The sequence below is a fragment of the Corylus avellana genome, chromosome 1 (assembly GCF_965113065.1).
Source record: "Corylus avellana chromosome 1, dhCorAvel1.hap1.2, whole genome shotgun sequence".
In the NCBI taxonomy this organism is placed as follows: domain Eukaryota; kingdom Viridiplantae; phylum Streptophyta; class Magnoliopsida; order Fagales; family Betulaceae; genus Corylus; species Corylus avellana.
The window spans coordinates 4,803,605-4,828,450 of NC_142490.1; the positions used below are offsets into that span (position 1 = coordinate 4,803,605).

At 35.9% G+C, this 24,846-nt stretch overlaps 4 protein-coding genes across 4 annotated transcripts; 2 read left to right on the forward strand and 2 right to left on the reverse strand.

Moving 5' to 3' along the window:
* The first annotated feature begins 4,839 nt into the window (after positions 1–4,839).
* Positions 4,840–17,479, forward strand: LOC148587880 (uncharacterized). Its single transcript, XM_088516091.1, has 2 exons — positions 4,840–5,848; positions 16,866–17,479. The coding sequence occupies exons 1-2, from the start codon at positions 4,840–4,842 to the stop codon at positions 17,477–17,479; spliced, it is 1,623 nt and encodes a 540-aa protein (XP_088372217.1).
* Positions 6,684–8,872, reverse strand: LOC148587881 (uncharacterized). Its single transcript, XM_088510969.1, has 6 exons — positions 8,742–8,872; positions 8,359–8,592; positions 8,177–8,269; positions 7,988–8,089; positions 7,363–7,882; positions 6,684–6,845 (listed from the first exon to the last, which is right to left on the reverse strand). The coding sequence occupies exons 1-6, from the start codon at positions 8,841–8,843 to the stop codon at positions 6,799–6,801; spliced, it is 1,098 nt and encodes a 365-aa protein (XP_088367095.1). The 5' UTR covers positions 8,844–8,872; the 3' UTR covers positions 6,684–6,798.
* On the reverse strand, positions 9,141–11,219 carry LOC148587882 (uncharacterized). Its single transcript, XM_088510971.1, has 6 exons — positions 11,166–11,219; positions 10,809–11,066; positions 10,607–10,712; positions 9,875–10,491; positions 9,352–9,664; positions 9,141–9,221 (listed from the first exon to the last, which is right to left on the reverse strand). The coding sequence occupies exons 1-5, from the start codon at positions 11,180–11,182 to the stop codon at positions 9,655–9,657; spliced, it is 1,008 nt and encodes a 335-aa protein (XP_088367097.1). The 5' UTR covers positions 11,183–11,219; the 3' UTR covers positions 9,141–9,221; positions 9,352–9,654.
* A 1,528-nt stretch (positions 17,480–19,007) lies between the features above and the next one.
* On the forward strand, positions 19,008–21,773 carry LOC132172501 (uncharacterized). Its single transcript, XM_088516151.1, has 3 exons — positions 19,008–19,267; positions 19,969–20,610; positions 20,782–21,773. The coding sequence occupies exons 1-3, from the start codon at positions 19,009–19,011 to the stop codon at positions 21,771–21,773; spliced, it is 1,893 nt and encodes a 630-aa protein (XP_088372277.1). The 5' UTR covers position 19,008.
* The last annotated feature ends 3,073 nt before the right edge of the window (positions 21,774–24,846 follow it).

Below are 24,846 nucleotides of genomic sequence, written 5' to 3' on the forward strand. Positions count from 1 at the left end.
ACTTGGATATATATAAAAAGAAATAAAACCCATGCGTTTGAAAACGTAATTGTTAATGACTATTAGAACAAGACAGATGAGGACTCTATATCCAAGCAAGCAGATTAAGAGATTATAGAAAGTAGTGTTAGAACAATAATAAACGTGTCAAAAAGGAATTAGAATATTAATAAACCAAGTATTTTAGAGATTAGAAGTTATCTCCTTAGATCGATGATGTTGAAACAGATAAAATTGTATGCTACCAGCCGAGTCTTCTAAAGGTGGCTATCAATTGGACCAGCCAAAGTCTTTCACTAATTAAAATATAGGTTTTTGTGCATGGACAGGAGGGGGGAGACCTTAACTTATATATAGAAAATGATATGAAATTCACCCGTCATACACTTCTAACCTTAATACGATTAAAGGCCTCATATGGTTTATCACATTTAGTACGAACTTAATTCTTACTAGCAGGGACGGGCTTAAGGGCCTCCACCTCTAAAAAAATAAAATTATGAAAAATATTTTTTCAATTTTTAAATTTGTTAGAGAAAAAAAATAATAATAAATTAGGTTTTTTTTTTTTTGGTTAACAATCCTGCCCCTTAAAATTGAACTTTTAAAGTTTCTTACCTGCCTACTCGGCTAAGGTATATAAAGCCCAATAACTCAATAATCACTCAATAACATCTGGGTTTGTCGTTTAGACTCTGTCTTATCCGTTTTAGTAAATCAAAATCTGCAATCAAATTAAGACCAATATTAAAACAAACAAAAAAAAAGATTTCTAACGGTCTCCATCTTTTGGCCATATGCCTCCCCCTGTCCCATACACCCGAGGTACGGGTGTCAAAAATTACCGGGGAACCGGAATCGGAACCGGAAAACCGGAAAACCGGGAAACCGGGGTCCCGGTTCCAGTTCCGGTTTGAAAAATCTAAAAACCGGGTACCCCGGTTCCAGTACCGGTTTTTGGTACCCGGTTTTTACCGGGAATACTAGAACCGGGTTTCCATTTTATTTAATAATATTTATATATTATTATATTTATATATTAATATATATATTAATATTTTTTACACTTAGGTTTAGGTTTAGGGTATTTTAAAAAATTAAATTTTTATTTCTAAGGCCCAAATAGGCAAAAACAATGATTTTTTAGGATTTTTAGACTTTTTAAGGTTTATTTTTTAATTATTTGGAACAATTACAACAAAGCCCTTTTAATTTACACAAAGAAACTAATAGATTTTTTAAAAAATGGGCCAACTTATGAAAAAAAAATTGGCTTATTTTAGGCCCAATACCTAAAATAAGCCCAAAAATCAATTTAAAAAAAAAAACCGGTTACCGGACCAGGTAATACCGGAACCGGCCGGTAATCGGGGTCCCGGTTCCGATTCCGGTTTCTCAAAATTGAGAACCGGGGTACCCCGATTCCGGTTCCGGTTTTGACAAAAAACCGAAAAACCGGACCAGGTTGACACCCCTAACCCGAGGAGAAAGAATATAGAGAAAATGAGAGAGAGGAAGGAAATAGAAGAGCAAAGGTTAGAGGAGGAAGAATGGGGCAAATTTATGGGCCGAATAAGTTGGGTACCCGAGTGCTAGTGGGCCTCCTACCCATTAAACCACTTATTATATCCAAGGATGCAAAATAATGCCTACATTGGCACGAAGGCCCATATATGCAAACAAGACAAGACATGGCTTGGAAATATCCCCATGTCCTCTAGACAGAATTAGAAAATAATCATTTATAATTTCATAGAAAAGAAGAAAAAAAAAAAATCAATTTTTATCTTCTTTTTTGTTTCTCTTAGGCTACTGTGTATCATTATCTTTAATTTTTGGGGAAACTTCACTAAGCTCCCTTGAACTTTCGGCCGATTTTGCAGACCCCCCTTGAACTTCTAAATCTCTCATTTTGAACCCCTGAACTTCCATTTGCTCTCACTTTGGACCTGTCTGTCAGTTTTCAACGTTAGATTTAGTGGTTTGACTTTTTTATACCCATTATACTCCTCATTAAAACTACACCGTTTTGGATTTCAAAATTACAACACTCACCTAGCCCAAAACGATGTCGTTTTGAGCATTAATTTTTTTTTTTTTTAAAGCAAAATATTAAAAAAATAAAAAAAAGAGTAAATGTGGAGAAATATCGGGGTGGCTCCCCACCCCCTGGTCGATCTGGGGGTGGTCGAACCACCCCCATAGCCAAGGGGGTGGTCCGGCCACCCCCTTGGCAAAAAGAAAAAGAAAAAGGGGGATCGGTGCATTTGGGGGTGGTCCGACCACCCCATTTTTGGTCAAGGGGGTGGTTGGAACCACCCCGATCCTTCTCCCCCTTTTTTTCTTTTTTTCTTTTTTTTTTTTTTCTTTTTTTTTTTAAAAAAAATTTAATGCCCAAAACGGTGTCGTTTTGGGCTGAGGTGGGTGCTGTAGTTTTGGGCATTTTCGAAATTTTAAGTGGGTTGAGTAGGGGTATAATGGGCATTTAACGTTGAAAACTAACAGATGGGTTTAAAGTGAGAGAAAATGAAAGTTTAGGGGTCCAAAATGAGAGATTTTGAAGTTTAAGAAGGGTCTACAAAATTGGCTGAAAGTTCAAGAGGACTTAGTGAAGTTTTCCCTTAATTTTTTTAAAGGTATTGAACGAGGTTCTCCAACCAAACTATATATTTATTACATGCACAATAGTTTTTTTTTTACTAGACCTCCAAATGGATATTGCTTTTCTGTTTAAAAAAGAAAAAATTAATATCCAGAAAATAAATGATTTTGTCTCGTGCCAAATGAATAATCAGTTGAGATGATGTCCATCTTCTTCTTCTTCTTCTTCTTCTTCTTTTTTTTTTTTTGTTTGGGTGTCTTCATGGGCCCATTTATTGCTGAAAATAGCCTGAAATATTACTTTTTCTTACCTCATTTCTCTCACAAACCCAATAAAAGAGGAGAGCCTTTTATTTTTCTGCAGATCGAAGTAGGTTTTGAGGTATTGAGAGTCAGAGAACACTGAAAAATGAACTTCAAATTGAGAAACAAAAAATTGCAGTGAAAAAACATTTAACAAACGGGTCTTACTCTTTTTACAAATTTTACTAAATACTTGACTATATTTTGAAATATTTATTTTTTAAAAATAGCATCGAAACCGTTCAACAAAACTTCAAACCGCATGATTTAAAACCATTAAACAAATCGAGGCTATGAATTGAACGAAAGTATTTTTATTAATTTTTTTTCTTTTGTTTAGCTAAGTAACTTTTTTAGAAAAAAGTTGGAATAGACTTTCAAACTTTAAATTACAACAATGTCCTCCCAACCATAAGATTGCATAGCTGGGTTGGGTTGGGTGAGAAAGGTTTTCTTGAGGCTTATGCGGTGGCAAAAAAAGACCACATTTAGTTACTCTTCAATTGAAAAAAAAAAAAAAAAATCTGAGCCACCCCTTTCTACCAATGGGATTTATTTATTTATTTTTTCAAATATATGAATATTTTTGTCTTATTAAAAAAAATTTTATGATCATATATATATATATATATATACTTGGAAGGACATTGTTGCAACTTAAAATTTGGGAGGATATTATTAATTGGGTGGTGGTTTGAATGAAATATATGAACTTTTTCGAATTTAATACCAAAGGCGAAACCATCTCTACCCCTAGGGGGTCCCATGCCCTCCCAATTTATTTATTTATTTTAAAAAAAAAAAAAAACACTACAAATTTGAAATTTTCTTCTAAATTTTATGTATTTTTATTAAAATGGTCTCTTCAAAATTAATTTTTACCTTCAAAAAATTTAATTTTTTCATTTTCTCCCCCTCTCATAAAATTTTATGGGAATGCTAGGTTTTTCAAAATTATCCTAAAAAATTTGGTTCCCAAATGATGTATCTATTGTTTTAGTCAATAAAAACATAAGATAATGAAATAGTGACACATCACTTGAGACTCAAATTTTAGAAATTAAAAAAAAAAAAAAAAAAAAAACTCATAACATCATGTCGATTGATAATTGATATTATTGGCTAAACTTCAATATAATTGGCTCTTAATTATGGTGATGCCGACAATATATATGAGGTCGATCCCAAGTAAAGAATGTGCACAAATGAAGAAAAGGATAAAGAAAAGAGAATAAAATAAAGGAGCATAACATATATATATATATAAAAAAAAGAGGGGGAATAAAGGAAGAGAATAAATGTTGTTATACAAAAAGAAAAGAAGGAAAGAATGAGTAGAGGCAAAGAAAGGATCTCAATTAAGTTGTTTATAAACCCACCTCTTTCATCGTTTCTGAAGCACAAACACATTTGTATTTTCTTATATATAGCAAAGGGGTGAAAGGTGTTTGTGATCATTTAATTTCAATTTATCCAACAAGCTTGAAGCTCTATAGTAGTGAAAGGTACTACATTCTCATTTCCTTTTCTTGGTTATGCTGTTGCTATTATTTTTTGTAGTGATATCTACCATCTTGCTCCACTCGCCTATTTTCAGTTGTATTATTATATTCTATTCCGACATTCATTTTTTGCTAGTATGATGTTATAATAATTAAGGGTTTTTTTGCCCTTATCGCATATATATACATATAAAAGTGAACAACAAAGTAAATTTTTTTTTTTTTTTTTTTTTTTTTTTTTTAAAAAAAGAGGTGGATATTTTCTACTATCCAACCAGACAGGGATGGAACTAGAGGGGCCAATATTAAATTAGGAAATAGGGAATACAATAAACAAATTAAGTCATTAATCACAAAAATAAAAATTATATCCTTATCACTAATTAAAGAGTTTCCTTGTACAGAAATACTTGAGTGTAATAGAGAGGAAGAGATGGAGATTCAACATTTTAGTCACGAGCATCCGCTGATCTTCAATCAAGAGCTAAATAAGGATTTCAAGAAATTTATTTGCGTTGGGTGCTTAAAACAAATGTTGGGTCCGAATTACATTTGCAAAGAGTGCCACTTGTTCATCTTCATCCTTCATAAATCATGTGCAGAACTACCTCGTGAGTTGGAACACCCGTTGCACCCCAAACATCCCCTTCTTCTCATCTATAGTGATTTATGGAAGAGGAAAAGCAAATGCGACGGTTGCAATGGAGAGGTTAAGCGGGGCTTCATTTACCAATGTTCTCATCACTGTAATTTTTGCCTTGAATATAAATGTGCTTCTCTACCACTCACCATTGAAGCTGAAATTCATCATGAACACCCATTGACCCTCATGCGGAGATCTCTCACTTTCACTTGCGATGCCTGTGGGGAAGAAGGGAAAGGCATGTTTTACTCATGTGCTATCTGCCCATTATTGGTCCACCTTGAATGTACTTCCTACCCTTTGCTTGTCAAACATATTCGTCACAGACACCCTCTTCACCTCACCAATTCCCTTAAGCAGCCTCAGCTCAATCAATCCGACCATCGAGTTTCCTTACTCTGTGTTAAAAAGGTGAACACAAACTACATGGTTTATTATTGCTTAACTTGTGATTTCGTTACCCATCTTCATTGTGCGACAAATATAAATATGAAAGGGCTACAGTGGGAGCGTATTGAATCAACAAGTATGAAATGCGAAGATCCGGGGCTTGATGAATCCATTGATTCCTTACTATATGTTGTCAAGAAATCCAAACTGGGAGAGGACAAAATTGAAATAGCTGTGGAAATCAAATATTTTTGTCATGAGCATGACTTAAAGCTTATTGATGAGCAGCTTGAGAATGACGAAAAATGTGATGGGTGCGTGTGCCCTATCTACCCTCCGTTTTATACTTGTACTCCATGCAGATTCTTTCTTCATAAATCTTGTGTTGAATTGCCACTACAAAAAACACATTTTTTGCTGACCCATGGTTACTGACGTGTCGGACGACCTGACACGTCAGTAAATCTTGCTGACGGGGCTTTCCTGACGTGTTTCGGTCGTGAAGAATGTTGGTGTCAGGAAATCGGAATTCCTGACGTGTCGAAATTGACACGTCAGAAATTACTGACGTGCTGAATTTTCACACGTGAGTAAATCTTCTGACGTGTGAAAATTGACACGTCAGGAAATTCCTCACGTGTCAAAAACTGACACGTCAAGAAATTACTGACGTGTCAGTTTTTGACACGTCAGGAAATTCCTGACGTGTCAGTTTTTGACACGTGAGGAAATTACTGACGTGTCAAAAACTGACACGTCAGGAATTTCTTGACGTGTCGGTTTTTGACACGTCAGGAAATTACTGACGTGTCAAAAACTGACACGTCAGGAATTTCTTGACGTGTCGGTTTTTGACACGTCAGGAATTTCCTGACGTGTCAAAAACTGACACGTCAGTAATTTGGTTCAAAACGAACCAAATTTGCCGACGTGTCAAAAATTGACACGTCAGTAATTACTGACGTGTCAATTTTTGACACGTCGGCAAATTTGGTTCGTTTTGAACCAGATTTTTTCCCTCCCCCCTATATTTTTTGTGATTTTTTTCAGGACTATACCCGAATTTTGTGTTACGGTTCACCTGATATTCAATCTATCCATCAAAACCATGCAAATAATATACAATTTTTCCATCAAATAACATACATCATATCCATTAACATCAATCACAAACTACCCATCAAAACTAACTTCAACACACCATAATAACACAAATAACATAATATATATACACCAATCACAAATATATATATAAACTAACTTCAACACACCAAAAATGTCACATACTAACATAATATACACAAATACAATTACATCAACTTATACACAACTGTGAATAGCCTCAAATTCTCGACCAGACTAGCGATCATTGACATCCATAGCATCCTCTCGACGATGTCCATTACCTGCAAATGATAAAACAAACAATATTCACCAATAAAACAACCACCAAACAAATAAAATCCACTAACGTTAGATGATAATACAAACAATCATTGAGCCCGAATACAATTATAGAACTTCCATATAGGTTATTAATGTTGGGGGTTCAATGGAAGATATGATAAACACAAAGGGAAAGCGCCCTCCCTAGCATTGAGTGCATTTATATCTATTTATATTTAGAGTTACAAAATTAAGTTTATGAAGAACTGGTCTTGATGATATTGATATGCATGTATTGCTTCGTGCCATGCAGTTATATCCATTTATACGTGCATGAATAACTCTAAATAATTATCTCAACCAGCAAAACTCTAACCCACATCCATCACCAAACCAACCATGATATATAAACCAAATTTAAGCAAGATTTACAACATCATTAATTATTTAGAATGACTACAACATATCCAAATTCTAAATATATATATATATAGGGACAGTTATAAAACTAAATTGACTATTAAAAAAAGTCAGTACCTGATCCACTGTCGACCGACGATCGCACCATCGCAAAGGGTGGGGAAGCATTGTCTGGTGGGGTGTGAAACCGGATCATTTCCTCAAGTTGGCGAAAACGGGCGTCAAACCTTGCCTGACGTTCAGCCTCCTGTTCAGCTGCCTGTCGCGCTACCCGGGCATTGTTCTCAGCCATCTGCTCCGCCACTTGCTGGGCTACCCGCGCATTGTTCTCGGCCAACAACGCATCCATCTCTTCCTTGTGCTTCGCCCTCTCCGCGTCAAGCGCTCTATCAAGTGTGTCTTGTGATATCGTGGAATACCTGACGTTTCCTGACCGTGCCTGTGACGGTGTATAGTATGAGTGTATGGTCCCCCGCACAGGCAGAATATTTGGTCCGGCCATCCGAACCCTACCGGCATACTCAGGCTTATTTCCCATTGCCTGGGCGAATGCGTCGTTTGGCGCCCACCTGACCGTTCCTTCTGTGATGCTAGACGATGCTGCAGGGTCGGTGGGTATAAGCTCATTCATCTTTTCCTGAATGTCACATTAATTATTGAGTCAGTGGGTCGCACAACTGTTAATCGCAAATAATTTATCAAATATACAAGCAAAACAACATATGAAAAGTGAATATCATACACATCTCTCCTTCACAATATCATTCGGATATCCACCGCCCTTCTTCGTGTGTGACTTGACATAATTGTGTGCACGAGTGGGTTGATGGCCCAAACGTTCGGCCTGCATTTAAAATAGGTAATTCATTTATTTTTAAATATATCAATACGATATAATGTTAGATATATATAGGATAAATTACACACGTACCTCCTCTTGTGTCAACCTGGCATAGCTCATTGATCCGGTGCAATGTGGTGAATCATTTAATGCTCGCAAGCTCTTCATTTTCGCCGCATACTCCTACACAGTTAACACTTTTAATATGTTAATACCAATACAATTACAATAAATGACAGTACACAACACTAAGAATTTAACTCATGACCTACCCTATTCTCCTGGGTACACCATCTCTCCAATAAGATATCCAGATCGACGGGATTGTACTCGCCTAGCGTCTGTCCCCCCAGTCTTGCCCGTATAGTGTCCGGCGTATCTTCCTCCGTAATGGCACATATTTTTTTGAGCTCGTGCCTCCAAGTCCGCAGCTTGGAGCCCATATCCTTAAATGCTTCATTTTTTACTGCTTCCAAGTTGTACTCGGGTGGAACGAAAAAGTATGCCTGCACAAGTTCAACATTGATAAATTAAAAAATAAAATAAAATATGTGTATATGCATTTACTTACTAAACACACATATATATAGCGTACTTAGAGTGTATATATACATATATACATTACTAGTGTTTAACTTATTATTAAAAAACATACCATCAAGGCGTCCCAAATATCCTCCTTGGTACGGTCCGGTACCTTCGTCCAATCGTCTGGTATTCGGACGAAATTTCCGCTCCTAACTATGTCTCCGGTCATCCGTCTGAACCGCACGGCACTAAATCCAACGGGCTGGCATGATGCATTGTACTCCAAAATGATCCGTTTGCCGGGGGGGACTCCCGGCCGCCTGTGCGAATCAAGAATGGTAAACACCTCAATAACGGTGTTTCCTTCAGAATCAGTACCTAACAAATTAAAAATTAGTTAGGTAAGTTATTTCGAATTCAATACTAGGTAACAAGTAAATTAAAACCAAATCAACAACGACATTAAAGTATATACACTTACTTATGATCCGGACCTGCCGAGGGCGTAACCGAGCGTCGGGAGTAGGGTTGGTGGGCTGCGGGTCATCTGTGGCCTGTACCCCACCTGCCATGTGTTCCTGGGCCTCTGTCTCAGTGTCCTCCAGACCTGCTTTGTAGTTTTTAATAATGTTTAGAATTCTATGAAATTGTAGTTGTAGTTAAATATAATTGATATTGCACCAATATAGTTAGAAACTTTCAATCTTTTGAATCTTTAAAAAAACAGTCGGGCGTACCTGCGCTATGCTGGGTGTAAAGCCGCTCGACATCGCCCTCATAACTCTGTCGTAACTCGCTGTACGGGTACGAATCAACCCGAAACCCGGTTTGGGCCATGCCTGCCCGAGTGTATGAAGCATGGACAGGGGTCTCCCCTTCCATCGTACCTGGAAGAACTGGTCGATATCCTTCCTGTATCCCAAGAAGCTGAGCAACGTCTTGTTGCTCGCTGTCATCAAGTTGGACTGCCGGAGACCCAGGCGACGTAGACTGCCGCACTGCGGACGAGCCCCTGCGTGCTTTCCTCTTCCCCCTTGTACTCATGGTACCCTGTAAAAAACACCACAAACCCAATTAATTTCTTAAACAATGTATGAAATATTTACTACATTAAGTATGCATGAATAATAGTGCTACATGAGATATATATCAGATTTTAGCAAATGCACAGCTTAATTAAGTGTGTTGATGTAATGTGCATGTAGTGAACAACTACCAATCAAAACATAAATATAAAATTAATTATACTACTATACATACGCTTCGGTTGGATCTAAGTCGTGTCTGACGTATTCGATATGATCTTGTAGATCGTGATCAACATTTCTGGGCAAAATAAGAGGCTCACACTCGTGGTAATTGACACATGAATCTTGATGTCCTTCAACCTGACCAACGTCGTATATGTTTCTAGGCTTGGTCCTTACTGCGCAAGCCCAATCTGGGCACCTATCATCTTGTACGTAAAATACCTGGTCAACTTGTGAAGTTAGCACATACGGCTCATCAGAAACCAGGTCTCCCGTGTGGACAAGGTTTTTGAAGTTGACAAGTACTATACCATACTCATCCACCTTGTACCCCTTGTCCCTCGTGTTGTCTGCCCAATCACACCTAAACATAACGTACTTAGTCCTGTCGTAATACTCAACCTCAACTATTTCCGTTAACTTCCCGTAGTACGTGTCGCCATCAAGAGTCGGCACACACACCCCGCTGTTCTGAGTCCTCTTTCCGGCATCAGATGCAATAGTGCGAAACAGCTTGCCGTTAACCACATATCTATTGTATCTGACTGCTGCCTCCCTCGGCCCTCTACAATGCATTACCAATTTGTCACCAAGTTCATTCCTGGATCGCTCGTCCAATTGATCGACCTGTGAATATATTACGTACAATGGAAACGCACGGTTACTAGCTTTAGTTGATTTTAAAAATTGCACGCAAATAACTCCGACAATTGTGATAAGGTAAACATCACATCATTCTTACGTAGTCACGGTACCACTCGCAGAACAAGTCATAATGTTGGGTCTCCAACTGAGCCTCTGTTGTTCGTCCCCTATTGCATGATCGCCTAAGCGTATCTATGTGCATCCTACAATTCGAAATTATGTTAATTATAATTCAATACGAGCAATATTGTCACAAGTTCATTGAGCATGCAATGTACCAACAAAAGATCTCTACTTACATCCGCAATTGATGAAACTCGTCCAAGTTGAACATAATATACCGGTGTATCTGTGTCATTGTGATTCGGTCGAGTCGGACTCGTGTTCCATTTCCCTTTGAACCATCCAGATTTCTTTGTATCCTATTGTGAAAGGTTGGTGTATTCTCTAAATATCTCGAACAAAACGTCACCAACTCAGTTGCTATGTAGCCCTCCGCAATGCAGCCCTCGGGAGCCGCTTTGTTGCGCACATTAGATTTGAATACTCCAAGGCTCCTAAATATGAACCAATACATATTTTCAGTTTAGTTAGTACTTGTCATGTATTGGCACCTGAAACCAAAAAATAGAAAAATATCCGTAAACAAATTTTACCTCTCTGCCGGATACATCCATCTATACTGTACAGGTCCACCGAGTCGGCATTCACGGATAAGATGCACGACCACATGAACCATGCTCGTAAAGAAGCTGGGGGGGAAAACTTGTTCCATCTTGCACAACGTGATACAGATGTCACACTGTAGTCGGTCAATATCCTGTTCGGTCAATGTTGTTGAACATAGGCACCTGAAGAATGTGGACATCTCAACAAGAGGTCTAACCACATTGCTTGGAAGTGAACCACGCAATGCAATAGGTAGAAGCTGCTGCATCAGTACATGACTGTCATGACTTTTTAACCCCGATATCGTACGGTCCTTAAGTCGTATACAACGAGAAATGTTCGAGGCATATCCGTCGGGCACCCTTACATTTCGTAGCACTTTCAAAAAATGTGTTTTATCATCCTTGGACATCGTGTGGGTAGCTTGTTGATAATAGGTCTTACCATCCTGCGGGTCCACAAATGTATGAAGTGTACGTCTCAAGCCCATTTCTTGCAAATCTAAGCGGGCGGCGTGGTTGTCCTTCGTTTTCCCTGGAATGTCCAGTATTGTACCAAGTATGTTGTCCATGACGTTTTTCTCTATGTGCATAACATCAAGATTATGCCGCAATAAATTATCTTTCCAATACGGCAACCTAAAGAAAATACTTTTCTTCTTCCACACTACATGGCCATTATTCGTCTTCTGCTTTTTTCTTTCTTTTTTCTCAGCCTCCCTTGCCTGACCGGCGTTCTCATCCCCAAACACCATCCCTTCTAATTGGCTTATGACTTCATCTCCACTTGGCACATCAGGGGCACATTCTAGTTCTACGTTGCCGTCAAATGTGCTTTTGTTTCGTCTCCATGGATGATCCATGGGCAAGTATCGCCTGTGCCCCATATAACACCATTTATGGCCATGTTTTAACCATTTTGACCATGTCGAGTTCATACAACACGGACATGCCTTCTCACCCTTGGTAGACCATCCAGACAAATCTGCATATGCTGGGAAGTCATTAATTGTCCACATCAACTGCGCTCGCATAACAAAATTATTTTTCTTTGAGACGTCATATGTGCGAACCCCTACATTCCATAGTTCTTGTAACTCTTCAATTAAGGGTTGAAGGTAGACATCTATATCCATTCCAGGTGAACTTGGGCCCGGGATAATCAATGATAGTATAAAAGATGTGTGTTTCATGCACATCCAAGGAGGCAAGTTGTAGGGTACAACCATTACAGGCCAAGTGCTGTGCGATGTAGTCATATTCCCAAATGGATTAAATCCATCAGAGGTTAGTCCGAGCCTTACATTCCTGCTATCCGCTGAAAACTCCTGATGTAAATTGTCAAATGACTTCCATGCTAAGCCGTCGGCTGGATGCCTCAATACGCCATCCTTAGTGCGGCCTTCTGCATGCCACCTCATAAAGCGTGCTGTATGTTCTGACATAAACAACCTCTGTAGTCGTGGTATGAGTGGAAACCACCGCAACACCTTCACCGGACGTTTCTTGCCCGATGATATGGGTTGACCGTCCTCATCTAAATTGATTGCTTCCGTCCATTTAGATTCTCCACATACGGTACATGAATCCAACTCTTTATTGCCCTTCCAGAATAGCATACAGTCATTACGGCACGCTGGAATCTTCTCATAGCCTAGTCCCATGTCTCGCAAAAACTTTTTCGCCTCATATGTATTAACTGGCAGAGTTTCACTAGTCTCGGGTAGCAACTGATTGATGAACTCTAGGAAAGCCGAGAAAATCGAGTTACTAACTCCACCAACACACTTCAAGTTGTACAGGTGAACAGTGGCACTTAATTTGCTATGTTTTGTCCCAGTATGAAGTGGCTTCTCCGCCTTTTTTAGAAGGGCATAGTACTTTAGTGCATCGCCTTCAGCGGCTTCTTCGGTCACAATTTCCTCACCCCCTTGCACTACGGCCTGAGGCTCACAATTGTCTTCCCTAACTACTTCGTGCATGCCGAATAAATCACGCAACATTCCGTGCATGTCTCCACCCTGATTTGCACATGCACCCGCATCTGAGGCCGGGCGATTGGAATTAGACCCGGTATCAGGACCCTGTACATGCTTCTCACCGTGATAGAACCAAAGTGTGTATTCCGGCATCATTCCTTTTCCCCCTGTCAAGTGGTCGAATACGAAACCCGGCGGGTGGCGCCGGTTATTTCGACAAACCTTACAAGGGCAATAGATGAATCCATCAAGGGTTCTACAGTTACTAACTGCAAACTCCACAAACATTCTACACCCGTCTCTGTATTCCCTCGTACCCCTAGACTTTGTCATCCAACTCTTGTCCATTTTTATCTACGTACATGAGTTAGGAATAAATACATAAGACTTACAAATTGTATACATACTTTCAAGCACATGCATGTATATAAACATAAACCGATACCTAAATATTTGAACCACATTAGAAATATAAACCTATACATTCTCGTATAGGGTTAAATTGTTTATGTCCAAAAATATATACATATTCATGCGTATCTACATTCAACCGTACTGAAGGGTGTATTTATAACCCTTATCTATTATAATTAATCTACAAAAACCAAATTAAAAAAAAAAAATACTTGATCCAAAATTTAAGCATTTTCTTTGGTGGGGACTTTCAAAAAAATATATATATTACAAGTTGACTTTCAAAAAAATATATATATTACAATTTGAACTATTTTATTTAAATATTTTTTTTTCTAATAAATCAATTTGTAATAACTTTCCCATATTATAATCATTTACCACGAGCCACCCTAATTTATCTATTTTTTTTTTAATGCATATATTTAACCACAAAAGAAAGGAGGGTCTATCATAAATCTAATCTGTGGATTGGATGTGTGGGCACGTGTGGGGTTTGGACTATATATAAAATTTTTGGCAGAGAAACCCAAAAAAGAAATGGAAGAAAGACATAAAATTGGGGTTAGAATGAAGGGACGTGCAACCACCATTACAGCTGTAATACACCTTCAACCAGTAGGTCCATATTTCATCTACATATCTAATCTATCTCCTCCTATGAAATCCTCTAAGAAACTTCATAATCTCCTCCAAATGTGTTTTTTTTTTTTTTTTTTTTTTCTCTGGGCTGATTATAATTTGCAAGTGGGACAGTGTAAGATTCATAATTTCACGTACCAACCACACTGGTCTTGCATACAAGTACCAGGTCCTTGTGAAGTAATTATATTTAAAAAACAATTATATTTACAAAGAAAAACCTACCTAGCATAAGAAACATCATTTTGCATGCATCTATATTTTCAACGTACAATAAGTAATTAATTAATAGATATTCCTAAAAAAACAAAAATGTAACATCAATTACAAGCTCACAAATACTCAATCTCATACATTATTGAAACATCATGCGAATATATGACAAAATGAAACATACAATTCTGCAATATACAACATAATGTATATATTTTATATATTCTGCAATATATATATATATATATATATATATATATATATATATATATATTACCTAAAAACTATATCAAATAAAACAATATATGTAGAACAACACAAATATATATATATATTCTGCAATAATAAAACAACACAATATAAAACAACATAAAATTAACAACAATTTTATACTCTGCAATAATAAAACAACACAATATAAAACAACATAAAACAACAATTTTATACAACACAATATATGCATATATATATATATATTAATCTGCAATAATAAAAAACAATAGCATATATAAAATAAAACAAAATATATATATATATATATATATATACCTGCAGGTGATCGAGATGGAGGAGCAGATTCGGCCGGAGAATCGCCGGAGACGGCAACGACGCTGTGGAGGCGGTGGCCGGCGACGGGGAGTGAGCTAGCTAGAGAGCGGTACGTACGGCGCTCCGGTCTGTTTTTTGTAGCTGATCACGGCCGGAGCAAATGAAGAGAAAGTAGAAGAAAATGAGGAAGAGTGAGAGAGGAGATATGCAGAAGATCGAACAAAAGCAAGGCTGGCGGGAGAGAAGAGAGACGAGCTGGGTGGGGGTATGTGCGTGCAAATGTGGTAGCACCAGGGGAGGGAAAATCAAAAAAAAAAAAAAAAAAAAAAAAAAAAAAAAAAAAATATCACTACTGCAAGTGCGTGCGATGGGACGGCCAGCAGGCGCTGGCCTTCCCAACGCACTTTCCTGACGCGCCACATAGGCACGTCAGGAAATATTTATATATATATATATATATATATATTATCTATATTAATTAATTATATATATATATATATGTTATAATATATTTATACACGTTAGTTTGAATAGCATATATATATATATATATACATGTTTATATGTTTATAATATAGTATATTAATTATATTAATACTAATATAATTTATGTTTTCCTCTTTTGTATTTCCATTTGAGTTCTCATGTATTTGGTTTTATTTGATGTACATGAATATATATATATATAGTGCAATTAATCTTACAAACAACAATTTTCATTTTAATGTGCATGGCTAAAACCTAATTGATATATAGCGTACATGATATATATATATATATATATATATATATATATATATATATATATATGTCTGTGTGTGTGTGTTTGTCAAAACGTTAATATCATCGATCACCAATATTGTTACTTTAATTATTTTAATTAATGAAATACCAAATTTGGTGTCTCACAATTAAATGAACGAGATCGAGAAAAATGCATGTTATACGTACATATATATATATATCCTTTACTATAATTTGAACCATGCATGCACGTTAAATTCATGTTATATAAATATCATTTTGCATGGTTTTGCTATATATATGATATCTCGAGTAAAATATGGCTAACCGTTGGAATTTTTTTTAAGTTTTGAATGTTCAAATGGAATGGGTTACCGTACATGCGACGCATCAGAAAAATATATATTAAAGTACTGGTCGGTTCTTGTTTTCTAAAAATTAATTTTATTGAATGTTAATTGGAATTCGATCATACTGTACAATATTAAATTACCCTAATAATGTTGGGATCATATATATATATATATATATATATGTATTTATTTATATTTACATAGTGTAATTCTTGACGTGTCAATTTGACACGTCAAGAATTGTTGACGTGTCAAAATGACACGTCAAGAATTCTTGACGTGTCAAAATGACACGTCAACAATTCTTGACATGTCAATTTGACACGTCAATAATTGTTGACGTGTCAATTTGACACGTCAAGAATTGTTGACGTGTCAATTTGACACGTCAAGAATTGTTGACGTGTCAAAATGACACGTCAAGAATTGTTGACGTGTCATTTTGACACGTCAACAATTCTTGACGTGTCAAATTGACACGTCAATAAATATTGACGTGTCAGTATTTGACACGTCAGTAAATAATCAGCCAATTATTTATTAATTTTAAAATGATGTCACATTTAAATTTGGTTCAAATTTACTGACGTGCCAAAGTGACACGTCAGTAAATACTGACGTGTTGTTTTCAACACGTCAGTAAATATTGACGTGTACCTTTTAACACGTCAGTAAATAATTTATTGACGTGCTACTTTTAACACGTCAGCATTTACTGACGTGCCAAAAAAATGTTACTGTTTGACACGTGAAGAAATGAGCTTTTTTTTGTAGTGTGCCTAGAATAAAGTCACACCCACTTCATCGACACCCCCTCGTTCTCCTCCCTGAGCCACATGATGTTGATATATATTTTGTTTGCGATGCTTGTGACCGCAATTGTAATGGCTTCATCTACCACTGTGACGAATGCGATTTCAACCTTGATGTCCAGTGTAGTTTGATACCTGACATCTTTAACCATAAAGGTCATGAGCACCGACTTATTCTCTACAGCAGCGAATCAAATTATGAAAAATGCAGTTCTTGTGATTCTGGAGGAAAAATCTTTCGTTGTGCTCATTGTGAATTTACTCTAGATTTCAAATGTGCTACACTACCGTGTACCATAAAATACAAACTGTACGAACAACCGTTCGCACTTTGTTATAAAGGTGAAGATGATTATAATGGTGAGTATTATTGCGATATTTGTGAAGAACCACGAGATCCAAAACATTGGTTCTACTATTGTGGAGATATCGATTTTCCTGCTCATCCAAAATGCATTCTGGGGGAAAATCCATTAATTAAGTTTGGGAAGACTTGTAAGTTTGACAAGCACGAACATCGCCTCGCTTTTGTTGACAAGAGCAGCAAGGGCGTCCATCCTACATGTAATAAATGTGGTGATCCTTGCGATGATTGAACTTTTGAATGTGTCAAATGTAATTTCAATCTTCACTATTACGAGTGGTGCTTAACATGATTGGTGTTTCAGTTTTCATAGCTGGTGCCAATTGTAATTTTTGGTTGGTCTCTGAAAATATACAAGGAAAATTGTTTGATTATTATTCAGAGGTTTCTTTTGAGTATCATTATTTAATAATTAACTCTTTTTCTTATCATATTTTATTTTATTGTATGGGTTTGATTTTTATAGTTGAATTAGAAAAGGGAAAAGAACAAAGTGGAAAGAATAAATTAAATGTGAAAGCCCAAATTAAATGCATATAGAGAGAGGAAAGCTTTGCGTACGTTAATATGTTAAGAAGGACGTACTTTTGTGAATTTTCCATCCGAATGATGACTTGGCGACTATGCATGGTCATGAGTTGATTCCTGTAAATTAAACAAAATGCGATTCTCGGGAAAAAAACACGTTTCCTAATTGTTTAGCTATTTTATAGATTATTAAAATGCACTTGAAAAATTATTAAAATGCACAATTGATCAACATCCATCATAAACCATTTTGGCCTATTAATTAGCTAGAAACCTAGAATCACTCATTTGAAAAACAAAGTGTATTTAATAAAAACACATAATTAACTATATATTAGATTACAAAAGCACCAATTAATTTATTTACATTCTACTACGTACATCTTATTGTTTGCGTCAAATCAAAACATGATCAATTTCAATTGATTCAATTTGTTTGAGAGGAATTGCACGGCACGAAATGTTTGAGAGGACAATGGTGTGATCGATCTGGGAGCTTGAAGCCATAGCAAAGTTCATAATGATTCTTTGAATTGTTTATTAATTCAAAAGGGTACCTTTCAAGATGCTTGGAAATGCTATTGATTTGGAACTCCATGTTAATCCTTTTTTTTTAATAAAAAAAAAAGGAAAAAGCTCATTAGAGCATCTATATCGAGCTCTTCAAATAAAAGTTAAATTTGAAGAACCACTTTTAAAATAAACCAAATATCAAATTCTCTACATCTTCCTCCACTTTAATTAAATATTATTATTTTTCTTCTTTTTTATTCTTGGTAGATGAGAGAGAAGGAAAATATATATATATATATATATATATATATATATATATATTAAAAAACTAAATAATTTTTACTTTTTGGCACTTAGTATTTAGATAGTTTTGTTAATCAAAGTTAAATTTAAAATAAAATAGAAAGCTTGTTAAATAACTCTTTTTATAAATTTTTTAAAATTTTTAAAGAAAAGCCAAATTTAAAGAGCTCTTGGATGCTTTATGAAGACCCTCCCACGTCATTCCAGCTCCACCAATTACCTTCTGACGCGTCTTTTGAATTAATTTGAAATTTCATCACTATCCAATGCAATGGCCATTACTCTTTTCCCCACACTCTTCTCCTCTTCCTCACACGAACCCTTTCTCCTTCTCACATGAATTCCTTCTCGCAGCTTATGGGTTTCCTTTTTTTTTTTTCCGTTCTTTTTTCTCGTTTTAGAAATTTCGAGCGGTAGATGGGGAGGCCGATGGAGCTTCTACATTTCATCCACAGGCATCCGTTGATCTTCAATGAAGAGGTAAACAAGAATCATGAAAAATTACTCTGCGATGGCTGCGAAAATCGAATTTGGGGTCCTAATTACATTTGCAAAAAGTGCTCCTGGTTCATTCTTCACAAATCCTGTGCACAACTGCCCCGCCAGTTGGAGCATCCGTTGCACCTCAATCCCCTTCGTCTCATCCATGCGTATTCCTGGAAGAGGCAAATCAAATGTGAATTATTTATTGAATTTATAAGAGAATATAAGAAAATTATTGACCCCAGCATATTAAAATATATATTCTTTAAAAAAAAAATGACTTGATTCAAAATGCAATGACTTCAAAATTTCCAATAAATTGAGTCATATTCTACTCGCCTACCAACGCGTCCACCTGCAAATAAAATAATGGGGAGCTTCAATAATTAGGCGAGTAAAGTTGGTTACGTCTTGGCCATCTTTTGTCGCCATACTTTTGCCTTTTAGCATTTGAATACCCAGGTTAGGTACAATTTTTAATCTTACACTTATCGGAAGGGAACTGGGGTTGAACTTGGGAGCTCCATTAACCTCTGAAGCGAAAATCAGATTTGTTCAAACTTAATTAAAAAGAGTGCAAATTCATGTGAGTATTAATTACTTGACGCCTTCTTTTATGTGATTTGAGTATCATTTCTTTTATTGTTTGTTTAGACGTTGAATTGTGATGCATTCAATTTGGTTATTTTTGGTGATGAGTAGTTTTGAAGATGATTGTGTGGTTTTGTTGCAGAGTACGGTTGAAGGCTGCACTCTGTGAGAGTAAGTGCGAACATTAATTTGGATCACTCGATCTTTTTCCAACAATTAAGCTCAAACTCTGCAAAATACATCCATCTGGATCCGTCTTCATATTTCAGGTATTTTTGCATTTTAAACCAATAATCCTTCCAGTCAACACCACAAAACAAATATCCTTATCACTAATTAAAGAGTTTCCTTTTACAAAACTAGAGAGTGAGATGGAGAGAGAGAGGGAGCTTCAACATTTCCTCCACAAGCATCCGTTGATCTTCAATGAAGAGCTAAACAAGGATCTTATTAGAACATTACCTTGCTGTGCGTGCTTTAAACAAATATGGGGTCCTAATTACAGTTGCAGCAAAGAGTGTTCCTTGTTCATCCTTCACAAATCATGTGCACAACTGCCCCTCGAGTTGAAGCACTTGTTGCACCCCAAACATCCCCTTCTTCTCATCCATTCGTATTCCTGGGAGAGGGAAATCAAATGCGAAGGTTGCAATAGAGAGGAGGTTCTACAGGGCTTGATTTACCATTGTTGTCACTGTAACTTTTGGCTTGAAAGTAAATGCGCTTCTCTACCGCTCACCATCCAAGCTGAAATTCATGAACACCCGTTGACCCTCGTGCGGAGATCTATCTCTTTCACTTGCGATGTATGTGGGAAAGAAGGCAAAGGTATGTTTTACTTGTGTGCTATCTGCCCATTCTTTGTTCACCTACAATGTTCTTCCTGCCCATTGCTTGTCAAACATATTCGTCACAGCCACCCTCTTCACCTCACCAATTCCCTTCAGCCTCTGCTCAATCAATCTGAGTCACCTGACCATCGACTTTGCCTACTATGTGTTAAAATGGTGAATACAAACTATATGGTTTATTATTGCTCAACTTGTGATTTCGTTACCCATCCTAATTGTGGTGCAAATGAGCTACTACGGGATGAAACATTTGTGCCGGAATCTAAAGATACAGAGCCCATTGAATCAACAAGTACGCTAAAATGCGAAGATCCATACGTTGTCAAGAAATCCAAACTGGGAGAGGACAAAGTTGAAATACCCGTGGAAATCAAACATTTTTGTGATGAGCATGACTTAAAGCTTATTAATGAGCAGTTTGATAGTGATGAAAAATGTGATGGGTGTGTGTGGCCTATCTACCCTCCGTTTTATACTTGTACTCCATGCAAATTCTTTCTCCACAAATCTTGTGTTGAATTACCTAGAAAAAAGTCACACCCACTTCATCGGCATCCCCTCGTTCTCTTCTCCAAGGCACCTTATCTTCTTAAGAGGTTTTATTGCGATGCTTGTAGGCGCAAATGTAATGGCTTCGTCTACCATTGTGACAAATGCGACTTCGACCTTGATGTCCATTGTAGTTTGATATCTGATATCCTTAACTATGAAGGTCATGAGCACCGACTTATTCTCTACTGCGCATCAAATTCTGAAAAGTGCAGTTCTTGTGATTTTGAAGGACAAATCTTTCGTTGTGCTCATTGTGAATTTACTTTGGATTTCAAATGCACTACATTGCCGCTTACCACAAAATACAGTCCGTACAAACAATCGTTCGCACTTTGTTATAAAGTTGAAGATGATTATGATGATGATGAGTATTATTGCGATATTTGTGAAGAACCACGAGATCCAAAACATTGGTTCTACTATTGTCGAGATCTCGATTTTCCTGCTCATTTCGATTGCGTTCTTGGGAAACATCCATTAATGAAGTTTGGGAGGACTTATAAGTTTGACACGCACGAACATCCCCTCACTTTTGTTGACAATGGCAAGGGCATCCATCCTCCATGTAATAATTGTGGTGATTCTTGCAATGATTGGACTTTTAAATGTGTAAAATGTAATTTCAATCTTCACCATCTTCGGTGGTGCTTCGGTGGTGCTTACTATGATTGGTGTTTTGGTCTTTGTAGCCGGTGTCAATTGTAATTTCTAGTTGGTGTCCAAAAATCTACGACAAAAATTGTTGGATTATTAATCAAAAAGTATCTTTCTAGTGTCATTATTAAATAATTAACTCTTTTTCTTACCATTTTTATTTTATTGTTCGTGTTTGATTTTTATAGTTGAATTAAAAAATGGAGAAGATCAAATTGGAAAGGATAAATGTTAAAGCCCAGAAAGCTTTGCATTAATTCAAGAAGATATTATACCTTGTTGCTTCAAAAAAGAAGAAGAAAAAACAGTTTCCTTGTTGCTACCCAGCTTTCACAAGGACTAGTAACTTATGCATGTTACCAACCCCTCCCTTGAATCTTGATGAGTCACTCAGGAAAAACAAAAAACAAAAAACAAAAAAACACTCTCCTTAGAGTACATGCGATTATGTTAAGAATGTTTGTTTTCCATCCAAATGACTTGGCGATTATAGTAAGTTATGAGTTGAGTACATGCGAATATGTTATGAATTTTTGTTGGGTGTAAAAATATATTACATGATACGAATTTCTTTCATTAAAAAACAATAAATAAAAATAAAAATATGCTAAAATAACATTTCACAATAATTGATGGAGTCCGTTGAAAACATGCACTGTATACGTGTTTAAATTTGAATGAGAGATTTTATAAAAGTTGAATGAAATTCATTGTTTATTAATTTTATTATTTTTTTGGCTACTGATTCTTTGAATTGTTTATTAATTCAAATGGGTGGGTTTTCAGGATGCTTGGAAATGCTATATATCTACTATGCCATGACTTAAAAGCTTCAAACAGAAATTCATAGCTTTACAGAGGTGCCTCAATAAAGTCTTTGACAATACTTCTATTTATAACAAATTATAAGATATACATTTGGTTTTGAAATTTCAAACGTAAAAAAATTAAATCAAACTAACAAACTTAAATCAAAGATAAGATATTATCTAATATTTCATTTGAGTTGGTCTTCTACTTGCTTTATCTTGTGTATTCAAAACTGAGGAAATTATTCCAATAGTGATGTGTATCTCTATTAAAAAAATGAACAAAATCTAGACAAAAGTACTAAATTAGCATTTTGGTTTACAAAATGTACCATCTGTGACCGTTTTTAAACCGAATTAGCCATTTGATTCAAAATCTTTTTACAAAAAGAAAAGATATAGAAAAATGTTAGTCTTACAAACAAATTTTACAAATTAATGTGTCACAATATAATTGAATTTCTCAAAATTTAAATTTATTTCATTTTCAATCATATTGTTGCCACGTGAGTTAGCTTTATACATTAGTTAGACCATAACCATAACAGATTCTCCCCCCCCTGCATTTTCGTTTAAAAATAAAATGAAAAGTCTATGTACCCCTCAAACTACCACCCAATTGATATGTCCCCTCAAACTTTCTAAAATTCCAAACGGTGGCCAATTTTAATTTTTTTTTTTTAAATCTTTTTCTTATAAAAATTGAAAATTTTCGTTTTTTATTTTTATTTTTGTTTTATAATTTTTTTTTTAAAAAATAAACATTTACGTTTAAAAAAATACTACATAAAAAATTGTTTTTTTACATAAAAATTTCCGTTAAAAAAATAAAAAAATTTCGTTTAATTTTTTTAAAAAGTATTGTTTTTAAATGGGTATTTGTATAATTAGTCCTTGAGTCAACTCTCCAAAATTTTTAAATCCCTAAGTTTTTTTTTTTTTTTGAAAGATTTGCTCTCTAGGTCAATGGAAATGACAATAAAATTCTTGCCATAAAAAATTTTTAATAGCCGTTAGTCAAATTCAAAACACACCATTTTACCTCATTAAAATATTAATTTTTTATTAATTTAATTTAAAAAAAAAACTAAAAAAATAAATTAAAAAAAAAAAAAGGGATAGGGGTGGCCGAACCACCACATAGGGGGTGGCCAGACACCCCATTTTGGGGGTGGTTCAGCCACCCCCAAAAGGCCGGTCTAGGGGTGGCCGAACCACCCCCGGCCACCCCCTAGGGCCAAACCCTCAAAAACAAATTTGAGGGTTTGGCCCTTAGGAGTGGTCGAACCACCCCTAGGCAAAATGGGGTGGCCGACCACCCCGTCTGGGGTGGTTCGGCCACCTCTGTCCTTTTTTATTATTTTTTTATTTTTAGATTTATTTTAAAATTAAATTAATAAAAAATTAATATTTTAATTAGGTGAAATAGTGCGTTTTGAATTTGACTAATGGCTGTTAAAAAATTTTTACGGCAGAGATTTTATTGTCATTTTCATTGACTCAGGGAGTAAATTTTCGAAAAAAAAAAAAAACTTAGGGATTTAAAAATTTTGGAGGATTGACTCAGGGACTTATTATACAAATACCATTTTTAAATTGAAATTTTTCGTTTTTTTAAAAAAATCAATTTGTTTTTGAATTTATAAGGGTATTTTTGTCTTATTGAGAAATTTATAGGGGCATTTTTATCTTATTGATAGTCTTGGAGGGAACATTGACAATATTTTGGTAGTTTTGGAGGGACATTGTTACAATTGAAAGTTTAAGGGGATATTGTCAATTGGATAATAGTTTGAATGGGGTATGTGAACTTTACCAAAAAAAAAAAAAAAAAAAAATGGTGTGGAAAGGTGTGGAAGAGTAATAGCCATAGCCCATAAACTCGACACACTTTAGGGGATTGAGATCCCTGGCAATAGTAGGAGAATTGCCTAGGGGGTGGTCGAGCCACTCCTGGGGCCATGGAGCCACCCCCAACTAGTCCTTGGGGGTGGCTTCAACCACCTCCTATGAGAAAAATAGGGTGGACGAACCATTCATAAATTTTTAATAATTTATTTTATTTTATATTTACTTTTTAAAAAATAATAATATTTTATTATTTTATATTAAATGGAACTAGTGGCGAATGAAAATGAATCCCCAGGATTTAAATAAAAAATGGTGGGCATTTCTCCCACTATTGACCGGATCTCAATCCCACTTTAGGTCGTCAAAGAATTCCCTCTACCTTCTAACGCCTCTTTTGAATTCATCTGAAAATTTCACTACCCAAGGCAATGTCCAATACTCTTTTCCCCAGACTCTTCTCCTCT